Here is a 22,579-nt window from a genome sequence, read left to right as displayed (position 1 = left end):
AAAATTTCCCCCGCTTGAGGAATTCATCAAGTCCTTTGACTCAGGGTTTGCATCTTCGTAAAACAGATAGTAAGTCTCCGCTTCAATCATCCTATGATTCGGACAAACATCCAATAGTCCCCCTTAAACCGGGACCAATAAGAGCTCAGAGACTCATCATATTCTTGCTTGCACTCCTGAATTTCCTTCTTCAAGGCATTCGTCTTGTTGGACGGGAAAAAATAATCCAAAAACTCTAGCTTGAAATCCTTCCATGTGTTAATCGAGTCTGGTGGGAGCCTCAGCAACCAAGTATTAGCCTCCCCCTTGAGGGCAAACGGAACTGAACGTAAACGGTAGTCCTCCTCAGTCGCCTCGTTGGGGCGCTTTTGAATGCTACACAGCTTACTAAACTCGTTCAAGAATTCGTAAGGACATTCGTTCCTTCGTCCAGAGAATGTGGGCAAAACTCCGAGCACATTTGTCTTGATATCAATAGACCTCCGACGTGAGACTATTGCATGGGCGGGTTCACCGTCGAGATGTGCGGTGAGTGACCCTATCTCCGGATCGGGATCTACTAAATGAGCCATATTTGGGTCTTCCTCCTCCTCAGTCTCGGAACGCTCTGTTTCTGTTGACGACTTCGGGTCTTCTTCTCCCGACGAATTCCACTCCTTCTCACTTTCTGATTCGAACGGAAATGGGTCCACTGTCCTCAAACCTGATCTGGTGGTGATAGTGGACGTAGACTCTTTGACTTGCCACTTGTATCGGCCGCTCCCTGACCCAGATGAACTAGCCCAACTTCCAGAATGGAAGCCCGTGTTCATAAACTGTCAAGAAAAACAAAATAACAGAAATTAACTATTTACACCAAATCCTCAAACGCAATAACAATAAATGTCATCCATCCCCGGCAACGGCGCCATTTGAAGCTCTCCTATTTCTCGATTTAGGTTTTGTTTAGACTGCGTGCTCAGTAAGGAATAACAAGACTCCTAGGTCAGTGAATCCACTAGATCACAAGGTCTGGGAACTCACGGATCGTTTGAAAATCTCGGTCGTCGGACACACAGAATACCACTTCAAAAAACCCTCAACCACGTATACTAAAATTTAGCACAGGGAAGTAGGGATCAATCCCACAGAGATGGATGCGTAATGAACATGCTCATGGATTTGGAAATTATTTTTTGATTGGCTGCTGCCACGCATTTTTTTTGGGTTGAGGAAATGAGACTAAACTTGGAATTTAAATCTGTTACGCTAACGGCTAGATCTAGGCAAAAAGAAAGAAATCATGCATGTAAACTGGAAATCGAGACAATCACTAGATCTAAGAAACTATTCTAAATTACCTAGACCTGGGAAATAAACTGACGGTGGGGACCATGGCTGAAAAAGCAGAGTACGGACGAAAAGCTGGAAAAACAACTAACTAAAGTACTAACTAACAGCGACATCATCTTCTTCAAATCAAATTGCATCAAAACTCAGTAGAAACAGGTATGAAGCGTAATCGGAAAACAAAGCAGACTGGTTTAAGCAATTTAACGAAGAACAATTAGGAACTAAACGGGTCTATGGCTACTAGACGAAGTAAAACATAAAAGAAATAGAAAACTCAAAATCCATGCACAACTTGAATCCCCTGTTCAGATCCGAACTCGAATGCTAAATCCACTCCGGATCCAAGCATCCGACACAAACTCCGGCCAAAAACATATCATAACCACAAAATCACCAAACAACCTCCGATCTACAACAAAACCACAGATCTACAGCCAAATTCCCCAGATTAAGCACAAAACTGACCAAAACAGAGATTAACATGCAACTGCCGAAATAAAACTTCAAACAACAACGTAGATCAACACGAGATAAACACCATCATGACAGAAACTAAATGAATGCATAGATAATCTGTAACAGCAACAACCAAATTTGACTTCCAAAACGCGAAGTTCAAACGAAATAAAGTGCAAAAACAGAATGAAAGTAGATTGTTTCTTCGCCCTTCACGCGGACGGTGTTACGACTGACTTTCTCGGAAGATGAGACCCTTAGAACCCTAAACTAACCCAGAACTCCCATTTCCCAAGTGTGTGTGTTGTGTGTGAGCTAAGAGCAAAATCCGTCCTCTTTCGTGTGGTGCATGCTCCTTTATTTATAGGCGTTGAAGTCAGGCCCAGCGAGGTATAGATAGTCTTTGTTTCACTCAGCTATTGACTCCCTTCTTCTAGCCATTCTTTTCCCTTCACTTCTGCTCATTTTCCTTCATTTCCTTCGCTAGTCCGTTTCCTCCGGCTTTTCCTGGATCTAGTGATTCTGTCACACACCTAGCTTAAAAACTGTGTTAGACCCAGTAAAATATAGTGATTTTCACCACATAACCGATGCATGAAATTAGCCTTATCAGGATCCTAATCCAAATCCTTGTCTTCTCCATTTTCTTGCTTATTATAGCTAGCGTATTTATAAACTAAAAAATCACATATATACCTTATATAAAAAATGAAATAAATCACATCAGGATATAGGATATATAGACAACTGAAAATAAATTCTACTATGATGAAAAATACATAGATTGCATGTTTCATATGAGAAAAAAAATCCTCTTATAAGCAAAGTCAAATGATTCTCTTCATAGAGAAAGATAGAGATCTTTTATTTTTTATCTCAAATTTTGAAATTTAATGTTAAATTTATTATTTGGTGAAAGTGTGATTAATTATGACTTAAATTTTAAAACTAACTTACTACCTGTGTATTTTTATTCTTATAAATAGACTATTTTGCAGTTACAACTTTTTGATTTGTGTATTTTGATTTTTTATAACTTTAAATATATTTTGCACTTACAACTTTTACAATTACAGTTCAATTTTTTTATGGTGTATTCTGAATCTTTATAACTTTAAATTACAGTTACAATTTTTTGCAATTAACAATATTTGGAAGAAAAGGGCCAAAATTTCAAAAAAAAAAATGATATAAATATTAAAGTACACGATTCTAACTTTTGCAATAAATAAAAGGTTTTAAAAAGTAAAAATAGCCCACATTGGCACAATTTTTGCACAGCCCAGTGTAGGTGAGGATCCTAATCCAAAATCCTTGCCTTCTCCATCTTCATGCTATATATAGCGTATTTAAAAATTTTAAAAATCACATTTATACCCGATATAAAAATGAAATAAATCACATCAGGACATATAGACAACCGGAAATAAATACTACTATGATGAAAAATACATTGATTGCATGTTCTTATGAGAAAAACATCCTCTCATAAACAAAGTCAAATGATTCTCTTTATCGAGAAAGATAGAGATCTTATTTTTAATCTCAAATTTTGAATTCTAATGTTAAATTTATTATTTGGTGAAAGTGTGATTACTTATGACTTAAATTTAAACTAACTTTTTTTCTTAATGGTGAAACCTTATTAATTCAATCTCGACCCATAGAATAATTTAGCAGATTATAATAACAGAAAATAAATAAAAGCACTAAGCATTTGAAAAATACATAATTACGGAGAAGTCATTATTTCATATTCACTCTAATTTGAGAAATCGGAATACAACATATTATTTAAAATCAGTTAATATGGTCAGCATTCCGATCCATACCCTGAAAAATAATCTTGAAATAAATGTTAGAGTGTATGTTTCAAAACAAGAATTTTTTTTTAAAAAAGAAGAATTGAAAATAACTCACCAAATTTTAGTAAATTGCGTTGTATAAGATGAATGTGGCCACCTCATTCATCAACCTTATAGTTTTTCGGACGCTTTGGTGCATATAAAACTGAAATTGAAAAATAATATTTAAATTTCTTAGGAAAATGAAATAATTAAACATGAGTAAAAATAAATAGCAAACTGAAGAAAATCATAACAACCCGTGTAGTGCAAAAACTGTCGTTTTGTGCAGTTTTTTTTTTTTTCATTTTCCTAAAACAATTTTTTTATTATTACATTAAAAATATGTTGTGCGAATCATGTATGAAATAGTAATAATTTAAAAAAGAAAAAAATTATAGAAACTCGATTAATTTTAAGCGAGTCATCAACAACCTAAGTAAATTAATATAGTACAGTAAATATAGTTCATGCTACAAATTCAAATGGTCTCTATCTTTAACTATACAGAAGTTGTTAAAGTGTGAGTATTATCTGAAATACTTGTTAGCCATTCTTTATGTATAAAATATAATACTAAAAGAAAGAAAGAAACCAAGTTGTCTACTTATCTAATTAAACTTTCCCATTTCAATTAATGCAATCAATCGATCATGATGTATAGAAATCTTAATATCAAGCATGTAAAAACCAGATTACATCTTAAACATAGAGATTATATTAATATTATATTAAAAGAGTGAGACACATGTCATAATATACGATCAAAAGATATGTCTAATTACATGACCTTTCGTTCTAATCTCATCATCCATCGTTCTTTTCCCTAGCAAAAAGAGCCATGCTTTCAAATTAGGTGGAATATTTGATTAAATTCCCATGTAGCAAAAATGAAACAAAATGATCTAAGTAAGGTAAAAAAAATCAGTAAATATCGCTGGAGAAAAATGAATCGTTGGAAACTGAATTTTAATTTTTGTACTCTAGCTATAGTTTAAATTTAATTTTTTCACGTTAGTATAGTCTTCGTATTATAGTTTCTTGTACTTTAGTAATTATATTGTTAGCTTACGATTATATATATACATTTTACCGCTATTTAAGTTAGGATTTTTTAATTGCATTAACTTTGTAATTTATTAGATTTAATTATTACAATTATCAATACATTTTTTCTTTCTTTTACCTATTGTTATTTAATTTTCGTATTTTATTTTTATATCATCCTATTCGTCAGCTTGGGTTAACACATATTGGGCTTAAATAGGATAGTTAGGAATTGTGGACTGAAACAGGATATTTAGGAATTTCCGTTTGTGTCATTATGGTCAGTGTTCTTTCATGATAGAATATGAAAAATAATCATTTATTTTTTAACTGTTGCGGGGTGACCTTTTCTATATACACATTAATTCCAAAATAGAAAGAGTATATTGTGCCGTTATATGTCGTTCGTTGACCAACGACTTTTCTAACCTACAAATTAGTTAACTGAAAAATGATGGAATATCATTAACCGTTGTCGAACGAAATATTTGTCATAAAAGTAGTTTCGGCATTTGTATCGTTATTAGTTGGTTGTATATATCGAGTACTCATTATACACACTCAACGATTCTAAAATAAAAATATAAATAATTTATTAATTTCAATACAAACTATTTCACTGTTTATACCATTATATATTATCGAGTAATCATTATACACATGGAACGAATCTATAATAGTAAATAAATAATTTATGTCTTTTAACATACAAACTATTTCATTGTTTATACTTGTCATATATTATCGAGTAATCATTACACACACACAACAAATTTATAATAGAAAATAAATAATTTATATCCTTTAACACAAACTATTGCATTTGGTAGAATATATAGGTACACATTGTTCAAGACCCTCATTAAATATACTTGAAAAAATCAATTATTTAAAATTATACCAGTATATCTTAAAAAAGTGTAGTATATTTTATTAGCGCATACATCTCTATTTAAATTCTTATTTTGTCTCTATGTAATTCTTATTCAAAATTATATTCCATGAAAAATATGGGTCCACGTGGGAGAGAAGTTGTAACTGAAATTATATTCCTGAAAAGCAACATCAATTTACTCCATTCCTATCTATATTTTGTCTTGTTAGGAAGCACTTAATGTTTCACGAGAAAAAGACAAACTTCTTCATCATGTCAATTCAACAAAATTATACACCACCACTGCGGTAAAGAAAGTAAGAAACCATATAGTCTATATATTAAACCATATAGTCTATATATTAAGGGGCCATGTGTTGAAGAGAGCCAATGGCATGCTCGTGCATGATCTTGCATACTATTGGCCTCAATACACGGCCATCACAAAGCCTGCTGATCAAAACATCATGCTATTCACCATATCTAAATGCACAGGACACGCAGGGTCGAGGATCGGGTAGAGGACCTAAAAATACATTGGTTTTATTGGCTTTAAATGACATTGTTTATATGTTTTTACATTAGGTTGGCTTCATTTTGTTTTTTTGGTGTATGTGAAGGTGGGGGCGATAGTGAAGGACCCTGATGTGGCGAAGCGGATGGTAAGATTCATGGAAATCAGCACCATCGGGGTGTCCAAGGAAGCTCAACTCAGAGCTATCACCATCTTGGAAATGATCTCCACCAACAGCTGCCCAAGTAATTTCTTCGAGTTTGGGCGGTGTGTTATGGCTGAGCGATGGAAGAAACTGCGCGAAGCTCTTCAGGGAAATGATGTTTTGCAGGTCCCTGACTTTCCTCCTCGACACTGCAACTTCAAACAAAACTATAACGAATGCCATCCAGGTAAAGAATTTCTAGCGGTTGTTTGACTGTACATTCGTGTTGGTGATCGATATTGTATGATATTATCTGTTTTGAACAGCTTACGCCTGGATGAAGGCCCAAGAGGGAGTCAATCTAGAAGAGGTAATGAAGGAGGAGAGAATTAGAGTACGGGGAGGCGGGACTTTCGGGTGCCCCAACAATTATGCTAGGCTTAGTATGTTGGGCAGGGATAAAGACATTGATTTGCTTCTAAAGAGGCTTCCCTCCATTTTTAAACGCCTAGCTCTTTGAACCCTTTGTTCGTAGCTTACATTGTTTCAGCCATGTGGCGTAGTGATTTCGGTACTTTGGTGTTTGTAAGCAATAAAACTAACTTTTAATTAGTTTCCTAAGTTTTGTGCTCGTCTATTTTCATGACTACTCCAAAATTTCAAAACTAAAATGCTATAAATATTAAAGTACACGATTCTAACTTTTGCGATAAATAAAAAGTTTTAAAAAGTAAAAATAGCCCACATTGGCACAATTTTTGCACAATTTTTGCACAACCCAGTGTAGGTGAGGATCCTAATCCAAATCCTTGTCTTCTCCATCTTCATGCTATATATAGCTTAATTAAAAACTTAAGAAATCACATTTATACCTTATACTCCCTCCGTTCCTTCATAGTTGAGCCATTTTTCCATTTTGGGAGGTTCCCTCACAGTTGAGTCATTTCCATATATAGTAATTTTTTCCTTTTTCTTACTTTACTCTCTCTACTTTATTCAATTTTTACTTTATTCTTTCTACCTTTTTCTCTTTCTTACTTTTTATCTATTTATTTAACACAATGAACATTCACTTCTTAAACTCCGTGCCGAAAAGTTTTGCCTCAACTATGAGGGAACGGAGGGAGTATAAAAATGAAATAAATCACATTAGGACATATAGACAACTGGAAATAAATACTACTACGATGAAAAATACATAGATTGCATGTTCTTATGAGAAAAGCATCCTCTCATAAACAAAGTCAAATGATTCTCTTTATTGAGAAAGATAGAGATCTTATTTTTTATCTCAAATTTTGAATTTTAATGTTAAATTTATTATTTTGTGAAAGTGTGATTAATTATGACTTAAATTTAAACTAACTTTTGTTCTTAATGGTGAAACCTTATTAATTCAATCTCGACCCATAGAATAATTTAACAGATTATAATAACAGAAGAATCAGATAAGTAAATAAATAAAAGCACTAAGCATTTGAAAAATACATAATTATGGAGAAGTCATTATTGCATATTCACTCTAATTTGAGAAATCAGAATACAACATATTATTTAAAATCAGTTGATATAGTCAGCATTCCGATTCATACCCTGAAAAATAATCTTCAAATAAATGTTAGAATGTATGTATCAAAACATGATTTTTTTTTTAAAAAAGAACAATTGAAAACAACTCACCAAATTTTAGTAAATTGCGTTGTATAAGATGAATGTGGCTACCTCATTCATCGACCTAATAGTTTTTCGGACGCTTTGGTGCATATAAAACTGAAATTGAAAAATAATAATTTAATTTTTTTAGGAAAATGAAATAATTAAACATGAGTAAAAATAAATAGTAAACTGAAGAAAATCATAACAACCCGTGCAGTGCAAAAACTGTGTCGTTTTGTGCAGGTTTTTTTTCTTTTCATTTTCCTAAAACATTTTTTAATTATTATTACATTAAAAATATGTTGTGTGAATCATTACCTTCTCCATCTTCTGCGACCCAGTACGCTCGCGAAGCTGGACTTGCCAAGTGCCTTCTGATCGTTGTGCGATCGGAAGGTTGCTTTTGTTGTCAATGCTCGGGTAAACTTCTCCCACAACGGGAGAGAGCTCCCGATTTGTTGGCGATCAATTTCCTTCCCCATTATCTTCCTCTTCCCGTCCTTCTCAAAAGGAGTTAAAACATAGAAAATATAGTTTTCTGTGCTAACCTATAATGATAGAAGCAAAGCTATGTTAGAATACTTGCTATTAACTCAAGCACAATTAAATATTGTGTATTCATGATAACCATGTATATATATACCTCTTTCATTATCAACACATTTTTGCACATACTGCACAGTAAAAGACTCGACAAGTATACAACTTACTTTCCATTCTTGTTGCTCTTCTAAGAGTTCGTTCCCTTCTTGTAACATCTTTCTGTAATATCATAAAAGTAAATGTAAGAAAAAATATATATTTGTTATACAATTTTGTTCATGTAGAAGCTAACCACTTTCATAAAAATAAAATTTTTAATTGAATAAAATGTTTATGTGATAACTAAATAGCCAGATCTGATTTTGATATTTTAGGTATAACATTATTAATGCCAGGATAGGTAAATCATAATGACTTGCATTATTTTTACTAAATATTAATTATATGTATATTAAAAATAACAAGATAAGAATGTATATACTAACTTAGGATTAATTAATCATACATGAATTAATAACTGAAAAAAATAAATACATAAAAATTCCTAGTGAAACCCTAAAATTTAAACCAACACACAAGAAATTAAAAATCCCAAAGAATCTAGGAACTGAAAATGAGACACAAAACTTCGAACACATCGAATCTCATGTCTTTGATCGATTTCTAGATCTCTCTGCTTACAGAGACCTTCGCCTTTTCGACGTTATAACCATGAAAATAAATATTATAAATAAGCTAATAATGAGTGAATTAAACTAACAAATGGAAGCCTTTGATTTAGAGGCATCGGGAAGAGGACACCATTGGCCCTAAAGCATTGGTACCGTTCATCCCATTTCCATTCAAATTCTTGAATCTGCAAAATCAGATCCGAACATAAACATCATGAGAGAGAGAGAGAGGTACATTCTTGAAGAAATTGATCTGAGAGAATGAAGCTAAGGAGACTGAAACTAAGTGTTGAGAGAGAGTGAGAGTGAGAGTGAGAGAGATGAGTGAAATGTTGAACATTTTTGCCTAAGAATTTTTTTTGCAGTACTCAAAATAAGGTGTTAAAAATAGTACTCCCTCCGTCCCACAAAAGATGTCACACTTGTGGAACGGCACGAGATTTTAGGAGGTTTTGTTTTGTGTGTTAAATGGAGAGAGAAAATGTAATTTTTATATTCACGTGAGAGAGAACTTTTTTCAAAAAAGAAAAATGTGACATCTTTTGTGGGACAGATGGATGAGTAGCTTTTTTTCTTGGTATTTCAACCATGGATTGCATGTTGAGATGATAAAACCAATCCTTAGACACAAAGTCAAATGATTCTCTATTATATATAGAGAGAGACAGATTTTATTTTTCATCCCAGATTTTAAAAATTTAATTTTAAACTTATTATTTGGTGAGAGTGTAATTAATTAGGACCTGAATTTTGAACCAAGCTTGTTTCATTTAATGCTGAAATCTTATTAAGTGACTAATTACAACGAACCTATATTTGAACTAACCTTTTTTGAGTTTTTCTTATATTGAGTGACTAATTACAACTATCTTTGTCGTATGTTGGTCGTTGAGCGGAGGATATTGTCACGATGATATTTGTCGTTAGTTTATCGTTATGGACTATTAGTTAATTTAATTTTATATTCATTGTTTGGTAAAAGAATGAATCTGATTTAATTTTGAAAATTAATGTTATTGAACAATAACTGTCAGAACGATCTGTTGGCCGTTGAACAATAATTGTTAAAACGATTTTTGTCTTTCGTTGCTCGTTGAATGGTAACTAAAAACTAGGACAACTATCTTTGTCGTTAGTTAACAGTGGTATTTATTATTGACTAATTTAATTTATTATTTGTTAAAATAATTTAATCTTTTTTGCTAGTTGACCGTTGAACAATAACTGTAAAAACAGTTTTTGTCATGAGTTGATAGTTGATTTAGGATTTGTCGTTGAATAATAAATGTCATGATGATCTTTGTCGTTAATTGAACTTCGAACAATAATTGTCACAACGACCAGTTGGCCGTTCAACAACGATCTTTTTTGTTCGTTTACTGTTGCATAATATTGATTGATATGCGTGCTTTTTCAAATTTAATGTTAAATCGAATATTTGGTGAAAGAATAATTCCGATTTATAATTAACACGGAACTCTTATTCTGCAACTTACAATTATCTTTGTCGTTTGTTGGTCGTTGCACTAATCTTTTTTATCCATTTTTCTTTATATTTGTTATAATTCAGATTTAGCTAAAGTGAAACTTCAAATTGTGGAGATAGAATGTAGTTAGTTCATTATTTATCTCATGTATTAAAAGAAAGAGCCAAAAATCTCAAAATAAAAATTACATGAAAATTTTAATTACATAACTACAAGTTTTTTGCAATTAATAATATGAGTGTGAGAGAGGATATTTTGCTAAAATTGTGAGAATACAATATAAAATATATTTTTTATGAAAGTATACTACTATCTAGAGTTATGACTTATTATGTAAAAAAAGAACACTTTTATCTACATTAATTTCTCTATGAAGAATGAAATTGTTCTTATCTCATGTGTAGATATACTCGTACAAAGGTTGATGGACAATTAAGAGGAAGAAATTGTCAAAATCCCAAAATAATAATGGAATGAAAAATTAAATTAGATTTACAAATTTTTACAATTAATGGTATGATGACAAAATCCAAAATGGCAAGAATAGTTAAATTACGTTTACCAAAGCAATTAATGATTTGAAGCCAAAATCTCAAAATAAAAATGACAAGAAAAATTAAATTAAAATTACAACATTTTGCAATTAATGATATAAGAAAGAAAAGAGCCAAAATCCAAAAATAAATAGCATAAATAATTAAATTATTAATTATAACTTTATGCAATTAATGTATGAGAAAGAGAAAGGCTAAAATCCCAAAATAAGAATAGCATGAAAAATTAAATTATAGTTATAACTTTTTGCAATTAACAATATGAGGAAGAAAAAAGCCTAAATCCCAAAATAAAAATGACATGAAAAAATAATTACAGTTATAACTTTTTGCAGTTAATGATATGAGTGTGAGAAGAGAAATTTTGAGGAGATAAATATGTTTTGATTCTTTATAACTTGAATAATATTTTGTTAATAATAAAATGTGTGATGAGTATGCTAGATTAATAAAGATTATGAGAAATAATCTGTACTTTGGATGTAAAAACCATAACAATTTGAAAAGATTCAACGTCTTTAATTATAGTACTAATTTTCTTTTTTCAATCTCTTACTTTTTCGATAAAACCCACCTTTTGTTCTCTTTACTTTTTCTTATTTTGATTTATTTCCTTTTTGTTTTCTTTCCTAATTTTTATCTGTTATTGTTTTCTTTATTTTTCTTTCATAACCTTAATTTTTAATTATCTAATGTTATTTATGTAATGTTAGTTATGGAAGAACTTTTATTTCAATATATATTATAATTTTCTTGAAATTAAATAAAATATATACTTAAAGCATAGTTCTAAAATATATATACGGCTACACGACTCTTTAGATAATATATAATATTTTTTCATAAAAGAATATTGTTTATATTGTATTCTCATAATTTTCACAAAATTTCCTTTCATAAAACTCATGTCATTTATTTCAAAAAGTTGTAACTGTAGTGTAATTATTCATGTCATTTTTTCTTGGGATTTTGATTCTTTTCTTCCTCATATCATTAATTGCAAAAAGTTGTAACTGTATTCAATTTTTCATGTTATTTTTGTTTTGGGATTTTGACTTTTTTCTTCCTTATATCATAAATAGAACAAAGTTGTAACAATAATTTAATGTTTCGTGCCATTTTTGTTTTTGAATTGGGGGTCTTTCTTCCTCATCATTAATTGTAAATGGTTGTAAATATAGTTTAATTTTTTATACCATTTTTTATTTTGGTTGACTCTTTCTCCCACTTAATTATACACCAACTTATGGTTACAACCAATTTATTTTTACACCAACTTATAGTTACAATCAATTTATTTTTGGAATTTTTTCAGTTACACGTAATTTGTGAGTTAATCTACATATGATATATAAGAAAAAGATCATTCTACATAGGGAAGGCTGATTCATATATACTAAAATATTATAACATTTTTGAATGAATATATCATATATGGAATCGTTAAGTGAAGAATAAAAATATGACTCTTTACATATTAATATGAAAGGAAATATTAAGGAAGTGATAAATAAATATTTCATTAGTAGGTGTTTCAAATTAGATGGGGAAAAAGAAATTAAATGAATCGGATTTAATCAGTCATTCTTACATTAATTTAGAAGAAGAAAAGTAGTTAATATATCAATTGAGTTTATTTTATTTTGGTTTTCATTTTTTTCGCTAATCCAATTTCAATTCAGATACTCCTAAACTAATTAGAAATGATTTTTCATTTACAACTGTGATGACTGAACTTATTAGATACTCCCTCCGTTCCACTCACATTTTATTATAAAACTAATATAAAAAATAGGGCCCACATTTCAATATCTTTTTTCACCAATTTTTCTTTATTGTTAAAACTCGTGCCGAACTCAACTGGGACTCCTAACATGGGACGGAGGGAGTAGAAAAGAAATATTTGATCAACTAAATAAAAGTTATATACATGAGTTTTACCATGAAAAAACAAGTTTATTCTAACTTTACACATCAAAAAATCAATTTAATATTAGATTGTTAAGTTTAATGTAAAATTGATTTTAACGACAAGTAATAAAGATCGTTGAGGAAATAATTGTTAACTACCAACTAACGACAAAGATTATTTTAACTTTATCGACAAATAATAAATATGATTGTCAACTAACGACAAAGATTATTGCCACAAACAATTTTGTTCAACGGCCAAAAGACGACAAAGATCCTTGCAAGTTATAGAATTATTCTATTACCAAATATTAAATTTCACATTTAATTTCAAAAGGTACCCGTGTTTATTGAATATTTGACAAATATCAACTAACGACAAAGATCATCAACGACCGACAGATGAAAAATATAGTTATAAATTACGAAAATAAGAGTTTTGCCATGAAAAAGTGTAGTTTAATTTAAATACATATTATTATTTTACAAAATAAAGAATATAAAGTTAGATTAACGGTTTGTTTTTAACCATAAACTAACAACAAAGATCGTCGCGATAACTACAATGCAACGACTTACATACGACAAATATCGTAAGCTACATAACAAGAGTTTCACCATGTAAAAAAAAAGCTTTGTTTATATTTTGGTCATATTTAATTACACTTTCACCAAATAATAAATTTAAAAGTACTCCGTAAAGAGAATCGTTTGACTTTTTAGGTCATAATTAGTTACATTTCATCAAATAATAAAATCTGAAATAAATAAGAACCCTGTCTTTTCTGTAAATAGAATCGTTTGACATTTTGTTAAAGAAGGTGCTTTTTCCATCGTAATTAAAGATTTTAATTTTTGGCAAATGCTATCTATAAATAGCCTCTCAACTCACACACATTTCACTCATCTCTCTCTGTCTCAACTGCTATCTTCATTCTTCTTTGCCTCTTCTCTCTCAAATAGCTCACTTTCTTCAAGGAAATGGCATCATCCAATTCCAGTGAAGATGTAAGCGCCTCTCTCTCTCTCTCTCTCACACACACACACACACTTATGTGCATTTTAATTTTAGGGTTTAACTAGAATTTCTAATTTATTTGTATAATATTATTTTTAATAAATTTGTATAGAATGGTAATTTTATACTTGATATACATCTGGTTAATTTCATTTTTCTGGAAATGGTTAGCTTCTACATAAACAAAGCTGTATATATATTTTCTCTCAGAATTTTGGTACTTATTTATTATAGGAGGAAGATGGTGTAAGAAGGGCTAGAAATCTCACGAGAGCCACTGAGGGAGAAGTCTACCCGAACATCGACAATCGAAGCAACCTTATGATCGCACAACAATTACAAGTCATGTGGCTAGTCCAGCTTCGCGAGCGTAATGAGTCTCAAAAGATGGAGAAGGTAAGGAATTTATCTCAAAATCATCCGATAATATATTAACTCGTGAAACTTATATATCGGTTCAGATATCTCTATATATGTAGTTGTGACTACAAAATATTTTATAAAAACACACACACACTCACACTCATGTCTATTTTAATTTTGGGATCTTATTTTGCAGAGTCCACAAATGGAATGGCATGACGAGGACCAATGCTTCAAGATCGATGGTGTCCTCTCCCCTATGCCTCTACATGAGAAGCCTCCTTTTGTTAGTTTCATTCCCTCATTCATAATAATAATATTATTATTATTTTATTTTTTTTACATAAAAAATTTTTGCTAGCTTATTTTAATTTCTGGTTCGTGTCAATGTAGCTATCCGTAATCAAGAGAGATCAAAATGAAGAGATCATACTCAAAAAAGAGGAGAATAATGACATGGAGGAGCCCTACATATCAAGGGCTTACGTCCTCAGCCTTCTCAAGCAAACAATCATGACAGAGAGAGAATCACCACCTCAAGCGCCTAAGAAAGTGTGGAGACGCCTTCAGGAGGATATTGTGAGCTCTCCATTCAACGAGGAAATGGTGGAGTTTCTGGCGTGGTTAAATGATGAGGAGAGCGAAAATGGTGGAGTTTCCGGCAGTGTGTTGTAGCTCTTCAACAGCGTTGCCATGGTAACAATTTTTTTAAAAAAAAAATGCATAAAAAATATTATCTTCATTTCAATAAAATAGACTTATTTTAAGAGGATTTTACTATATAATTATTAAAATAAAGGAGAAATATAATGAAAAAAATCTTTGAAATCGTATACATCTCTGATCTCATGTTGCTAATTTTGGGATCTTATTTTTGTAGATTCTGGAAATGGAATGGGATGAGGAGGACCAATTCATTCAAGATCAATCATGTCCTCTTTCATATACCTCATTTTAGCATAGGCGTTATGTTTATTTTCATAAAATTGTGTGTGTAGGAACTACGATATGGGATCCCTCATTCTTAGCATAGTTATTATGTTTAGTTTCATAAAATTGTGAATGTAAGAACTATTATATGGATCCCATTTATAAGCAAAATCAAATGATTCTCTTTGTATAGAGCGGCAGAGATCTTATTTTTTTTATCACAGATTTTGAAATTTATGAATGGTGAGAGTGAAATAATTATGACATGGGTTATACTAAGCTTGTTTTTTAAGCTGAAACTCTTTTTTGCAGTTTACAACATTCTTTGTCGTATGTTGGTTGTTTCTGTAATTGTCACGACGATCTTTGTCGTTCGTTATTTGGTAAAATAATAATACTAATTTAAATTAAACTAAGCTTGTATTTTTATGGTAAACCACTTATTTATGTAATTGGCAACTATATTTGTCATCTATCGGTCGTTGCACAATAATTATCACATGATCTTTGTCGTCGGTGGACATTTGTCAAATATTCAATAAACACGAGTACTTTTGAAATTAAATGCGCAATTTATCATTTGGTGATAGAATAATTCTGTAACTTACAACGATTTTTTCGTTTGTTCGCCGTTGAACAACACTGTCTGTGATAATGATCTTCGTCGTTAATGATAATTGTATTTATTATTTATCGTTAAAGTCACAACACTTTAATTATATCGTTAGTCGGCATCAAACAATTATGCTAACAACGATGTCGGCGTCGAACAATTATGGTAACAACGATCTTTCTCATTAGTGTAGCTTTGATATAAAATTAAATACTTTATGGTAGTATTTTCAATACTTTATAAATTAATACTTTGTGGTAGTATTTTCAATCATCTATGGCACGTTATACATTTCATTCTACCTTCAGAAGGCGAAGGAGGGTTTGAGCACGAGAAGCAAGAGGAGATTGTGAGCTCACCATTTGAAGAGGAAATGGTGGAGTTTCCGCCATGGTTGGATGAAGTTTGAAGATGCAATGTGCTCTTGATCTTCATCAACGATGGCCTCTTCCCTATGCCTCTAAATCAAAGCCATCCTTGGTTATGTTTATTTAAAATTGTGTGTGTTGGAACTATGATATGGGATTCCTCATTCATAGCATAGTTATTATGTTTATTTTCATAAAATTGTGTATGTAGGAACTATGATATGGGATTCCCTCGAGAAAAAAAAAATTATATTATCACAGTCGATTGAATCTTTTCAAATTAAATGTTTTTTTTTACAGATTATTTCTCCACAGTCCACACCATGCTCAGTGAGCTCGAGGCTTCCTCAATTTCTTTGGTTAACTAATTTTGTTCTTTTTAATTATGTTTTCGTTTTCTTTTCTTTTGATTAATTATATTTTTCTTTTCTTAACATTTTCTTAATTATATTTTTTTGTTTTTTTTTCCATTCATTTTTATATGTCAATTTTAATACAACATCGTCTTTATTTTTAATATTATATGAACTTATTGGTATTTTTATCTTTTTAGTTATACTTTTCATTTCTTTCCGCCCATTTTTATTCATTACTATGTTTTCTTTTTTAGATTGATGTTACCACCATTTTCTTTCTTTTTGTTTTTAAGACTATAATTTTTTTTTCAATAGCAATAATTAGATTTTTAGTTCATCTATGTTACTTTATAGTTGATCCATGTTAAAAATTTATTTAGGTTGAAATTATAATTGGCTAATTATTTTTATACGTATCTATAAGTAAATTTAATGTATAATTTATTTGTCTTTAATTTTATTGAATACTATACAAATTGTTAGGCGAAAGTAGCTATACATATTGATTTTTGCTCCTTACTTTATTGTAGTTTTAGGTGAGGCGGGCTTTAAAGATGACAAACGAGTTATTTTACCTATGAGTTCTGTCGAAAAGTGAGAAATTGTGAAGAATTGAAGGTTTTAGTTTATAATGATGAGGTTGAATTTAATTTTAAAGTTAATGTAGCGTATAAAGAAGTTTTAAAAATAATGAGTAATTATCCATTGTGTTTAATTCTTTATTGGGATAGATTTTTATCTTTCTACTCCATGAGTTAATGTTTAAACATTATATTATGTGATTTGTTTCAAATTTTTTATGCTTCAACGTTAATTTGTATAGATTTTTAATTCTCAAATAACTAAATTGTTCCTCATATTATTCATTGTTAATATTGATTCTAATTTTATTTAATTATTTTAAAATTGAAAATTAATATTTTAAAAATATACTTTAATATATGCATAGCACATGCGTGATACTAGTTGTATCTAAAAGTCGTGATTTTTGTTGAATGCGGGTTTGTTTCACAATTTTCAACATTTGAATGACAAATTACAAAATTTTAAAAATTTGCAATTGTTTCAATATGAGTATTTTTTTGCCGGATAAATATAATGTTGAGTTGGCTAGCACTGTTATTTTTTGGTAAAGTGAATTAATATATAGTGGTACAAACATGTACTATTATGTGACGATGTGGACAATTTGCTTTTTCTTACTTCTTTTGTTTTCTTTCTTCATTTTTTTTTGTTATTTTCTTCTTATTTGTTTTTTCTATATGTCTTCTTATTTTTTCTCGTAATTAATATAGTATAATTTGCTTTACAATTTCAAATTATTGGATAAAAATAATCATGTACTTCAGTAACACACAAGGTAATAATTAAATAAATTCGCACTAAAACATTTTTGCTTTCAATAAAAAAATTAAATGATGTGAAAATAAGAATATCGGAGATATGTAACAAATAAAATTTTCATGAAAGAATATAATGAAAATTATATTTGGTTCTCATATATCACTCTAACTACTATGTCCAACTAAATGATACTCACAAAGTTTAAGATTGATGCCTTAAAGTGCATAGGTAGTGTCAATTTGGTCAGAAATAATTGATTTTGATATTCATATTCTAATTTATTGTGCATTTCACATAGAATTTGTTAAGTATTTCTGTTACTGTAGATTCTCCATAAATGTACCCATAAGATGAATTAAAGCGCTAATCTTTTTGTGACCGAAAAGAATCGTAAGAATCATATTTTAATCAGATTTGAAGATAGTTTAGTTATGAATTACTATAATCAAACGGGATTTCTGAATTTTGTTAAGATATAAATAGTTTAACTATTTAACTGTAAATAAATACAAACAATTTAAAAATAAAGAAAACAAAAAATTTATCGAAGCCAAAATCTCAAAAGGATGCTCAATGAATGATTTAAAATTTTAAGTCGTTCCAAGTATCTGTTAATTCGATGGACAAACATATCCTTAAAACAAAAATTTGAAAAGGGCCCAAAGAATCTCGATTATGTATTGAAATAAAAATGATTGATTTTTATAGTATAAAAATTACTCTGTTAATACAACATCTCATTTTCTCGTCACTAGGTTTCTTGAAATCATTAGTACAAGTATGAGAAGTTTGTGAGGATCTTTCCAATTATTTCTCGAAATCGAAATTGATTGTTCCTCTAGATATGAATTCTGATCTTTTTCAATTCACCTCAAGTCTCGTAATTTTGATTGAAATGAGTAAAATATTTGGGGAAACGGAATGAAATTAAAATGCAGAGCAAATACGTAAGAAAAAATGGTGAAAATGAGGATATATCCAAAGACGGAGCAGATAAATTAAGGATTAAGGATAGTAGTAAAAGAACTCTTTACATCAAATGAGAGGGAGAGCAACAGCCGCCCACCTATATACCCCAAACTAAATCCCATCAACACTACACAACCCAAAAACTGCTGCATCAAACCAAAAACCAACTCCCAACTCCAATCACAGTAACTCACAACAGACCATCTGTTTTTGCAGGCAACCTCCTTAAAAAGTTCATGGGAAACGACGGAAGCCTGTCACGAAACCTGGGGTGCCTCATCGAGTAGAATCCCACCACAATCACCACAACTTTGAGGGGAGTTATGTAGAGCACCACAGTGGCAACCAAGCAGAATATGAGAAACAGTGCAGTCGCCCTCGGATCCCTCCAGCTCAGCAGATTGTAGAACCTCTCCCCTTGCGTCGCCATGTCCCCAAGAACCGTCTGCACCCTCGAAGCAAGCGATCTCAGCCTATCGTATCTCGATTTCAAGACCTCCATTTGCTTCACAGACGTCGGGAATGTGTCGAACTCCTCGTCCAATTCGTCGTTCAGGGCCATGTCAGCTTTAGACAGTTTCACATCCATGTGTGGAGGGTTGCGAGGCCGCCCCCGGTAATTCCACGTCCCGATCAAGAAAAGGTACAGAAACACAGTGCTCAAGATCAACCAAGGGAAGCATACGAATACCAAGAACACAACGTGGACTAAAACTGTCATCAATGGACTCTTCCAACTGCTTATCTGTTCGAACCATTTCAGCATTTTGGCAACCACAGAGAGGATCCCTGCCATTCTGAAATGATTGGCTCTGCTTCGTCTCATGCTCCACATGTTTGATCCGACATCGAGCATGTACTCCACCACCTCTTTTCTCAACGGTGGCTCAGCCCGGCTCAGCCTCGTTGACACAATCTGAGTAGCCTGATACCTCAGAACCTCAACCTGCTGGCAGCTGAGGGGCTGGAGGTAGTGAAGGCTCGGCAGCAGCGGCTGCGTGTAAAGCTGTAACACATTGATCAGAGATGCACAAGAGAACCTTACAGCCAACTGAATTTCACCCATTTTCTTCACTCCAGAAGGTGAAAGCACTATGAGTGGATACGAATGCGTGTAGACACGACCTGTCTCGAGAGTGGAGAGGCGAATCCTCACCTTCCCGATTCTTGAATCCTTTCCACCCGCGTTCACTCCTTGCAAGTGGCAGTTGTCAAAGACTCCGACTGTGATGACAGTGCACGGGTCGTACACTTCCCACGTGTACTGCTCGTTCCACTTGGGATTGAAACTGTTGAGGATCGTTCTCGTTCTGATCCACTTCTGCCCATACTTGGCCACGCAATAAGCATCCGTGAATCCCCTCCCGTCTTTTGACTTCATTGCAGCAAGATTCTGAGCATTCAAGATGCCTAACTCCAGCACCCCAACCGCAGGCTTCCAAAGCTGCCTAGCCGTGGCACGAAGATCACTGCTGTAATGAGTCAATTCATCAAGAACATGATAACCCCCATCGAAACAGATCCTCAGATGAATCCTGCTGTTTAACCTACTCGCGTTCCTCTGCCCATTCCCTCCAGCATTAGGCTTCTCAAGATTGTACCACCTGCTTCCGGGAGGCTTGAAATCGATCCGCTTCTCCACACCATTTAAAGGGATCACACACTGCCCCAATTCATCCTTCTTGTTCCCTATCCTCTCCTCCACACACAAAACCAACTGATCCTCAAACGGCTCCGACACAGTGAACATCAAATCCTCATTCCACAGAGGATTCACATTCCTACTCTGAGAAATCTTAGTCCTCAAAACACTTTCCCCATGTGAAACTCTCACAAGGATCTCCGGCTGCTGCCGATTCTTATCAGCAATCTGTAATTCCTGCGCCTCAATCACATTAACCCTAAGATACCAAAGGCGAGGGGATAAATAAACCTTCGACCTAATTCCATTGACGCCTTCGCCGTTAACACTCACGGCATCCAAATGCCAAGCTTCGGGAAACGCCTCATCGGCCTGCGTCCCCATCCAAATCGCAAACATTAGTTCACCAGGGACCCTCTCGCCCCTCTGATTCTCCAGCCGGTACCACTCCGGCGCCAAGGGGCTATCCGGCGGCACCCTTCGTGGAACATCAACGCCGTCGAGCAAAATCATGCCAATTAAACCATCGCCGCCGCCCCTGCTCTTGTCCTTGACACAAATCTCGATGTGTGGGGCATTAATTTGATCTTTCGATATCGAAAATACCTGATTCCATTCCGGATTGGATGATTTCTGGATATACCGGGTGGAGGATTTGAGCCCTCCGAGGTTCAATTCGACGTAAGGATCGGGGTTTCCCGGAAGCTCCTTCGACTTGACAATTCGGACGTAGAGATAGTCCATCTGCTCCACCAGGTCGAAGGCGGTGCCGACGCGATCGTTTCCGGCGACTCTCCCGCCGCCGAGGCTGGGCCTAGTCTCCCTCAGGTTGAATTCCTCCTCCGTGGCTGCATTCTGGTGAGGATCGTGGTTTTGATTTCTGTTGACGTTCTGATTCTGGTTCTGATTTTGATTCTGGTTCTGATTTTGATTTTGATTCTGATTCTGGTTCCGGTTTTGGTTCGCCATTGCCGACAGACAGCGCGCTTCAAACCAAACTTCAACTGCAAAAAAAAGAGCACCGGAAACACAATGAAGAAAACTAGGAAAGTTTGATAGGCGGCTAAAAAATGGGATGCAATATGAAGGAGTTAATGGAGACGTTACAGAAAATGTGTGTTTTCTCCTAAATTTTGGGTAACGGGTTTGAGTATTAAAAGATTTCCATTTGAAAAACGAGGGAGAAATTGATTTGATTTGTGTGGAAACGAATATATGTTTGTTTAATGCTTCAAACTAATAACAAAAAAAACAGGGGAAATTAATTGTAAACTGTAAATAAAAACCTTTTTTTTTCTTCTGCGTGCGCTTGGGAGGAACGGTTGTGGAAGAAGGTGATTATATACAGCAGAGTGAACAGAGAGAGAAGGCTTATATATGTATAATTTGTGTATGTATATATATTTAATATGCACAATCACAATTGATTGCGGTGTGCGTGTTTATTTATTGGGGTTTATTTGTAGGGTTTAGGTGAAAACTTAATCCTCAATTTTGGCAATTACATCTATTTTTATATTTTCTTGTAAATTAAGAGTGTTAATCATGACAAAAAAGGGTTAATAATCAAATGTATTCACACTTTTTTATAAGTACTTATACTTTGAAATTTATATCAATTTTATTTTCAATATACGTACCAATTTTATCCCATGATCACAGTTTCTTCAATTTATGTCAATTTAATCATTCGTCTACATATACTAATTATTATAAAAATAAAATATTTCTGATATGTCATGTTACGGTTCCACTGTTAGAGTAAAATTCTAATAATGAAATTGATCACATGTTTTAAAAAATTGATAAGAATAATTGATATAATGATTGGGATAATTTTAATAAATTTCAATGATTGAGAGAAGATTGATGAAATTGCAAACGATCATGTAAGATTTGATTATTTATCCTAATTAAAAGCGTAATTCATTTCGCCCACCGA

At 32.5% G+C, this 22,579-nt stretch overlaps 3 protein-coding genes across 3 annotated transcripts; 2 read left to right on the top strand and 1 right to left on the bottom strand.

The window, feature by feature from the left end:
* The first annotated feature begins 6,040 nt into the window (after window positions 1-6,040).
* Window positions 6,041-6,732, top strand: LOC125185887 (tryptophan aminotransferase-related protein 1-like). Its single transcript, XM_048082288.1, has 3 exons — window positions 6,041-6,070; window positions 6,174-6,459; window positions 6,539-6,732. The coding sequence occupies exons 1-3, from the start codon at window positions 6,041-6,043 to the stop codon at window positions 6,730-6,732; spliced, it is 510 nt and encodes a 169-aa protein (XP_047938245.1).
* A 7,224-nt stretch (window positions 6,733-13,956) lies between these two features.
* Window positions 13,957-15,428, top strand: LOC125210630. Its single transcript, XM_048110177.1, has 5 exons — window positions 13,957-14,042; window positions 14,287-14,448; window positions 14,612-14,701; window positions 14,809-15,111; window positions 15,296-15,428. The coding sequence occupies exons 1-4, from the start codon at window positions 14,016-14,018 to the stop codon at window positions 15,088-15,090; spliced, it is 561 nt and encodes a 186-aa protein (XP_047966134.1). The 5' UTR covers window positions 13,957-14,015; the 3' UTR covers window positions 15,091-15,111; window positions 15,296-15,428.
* Window positions 15,429-19,121: 3,693 nt separating this feature from the next.
* LOC125202057 (FT-interacting protein 3-like) lies at window positions 19,122-21,606 on the bottom strand. The gene has a single exon (XM_048100376.1). It carries the CDS (start codon window positions 21,604-21,606, stop codon window positions 19,186-19,188), a length of 2,421 nt encoding a protein of 806 aa, XP_047956333.1. The 3' UTR covers window positions 19,122-19,185.
* Between the last annotated feature and the right edge of the window lie 973 nt (window positions 21,607-22,579).

Source organism: Salvia hispanica, chromosome 1, assembly GCF_023119035.1.
Source record: "Salvia hispanica cultivar TCC Black 2014 chromosome 1, UniMelb_Shisp_WGS_1.0, whole genome shotgun sequence".
Lineage (NCBI taxonomy): Eukaryota > Viridiplantae > Streptophyta > Magnoliopsida > Lamiales > Lamiaceae > Salvia > Salvia hispanica.
This window is presented reverse-complemented; position numbering and strand designations above follow the sequence as displayed.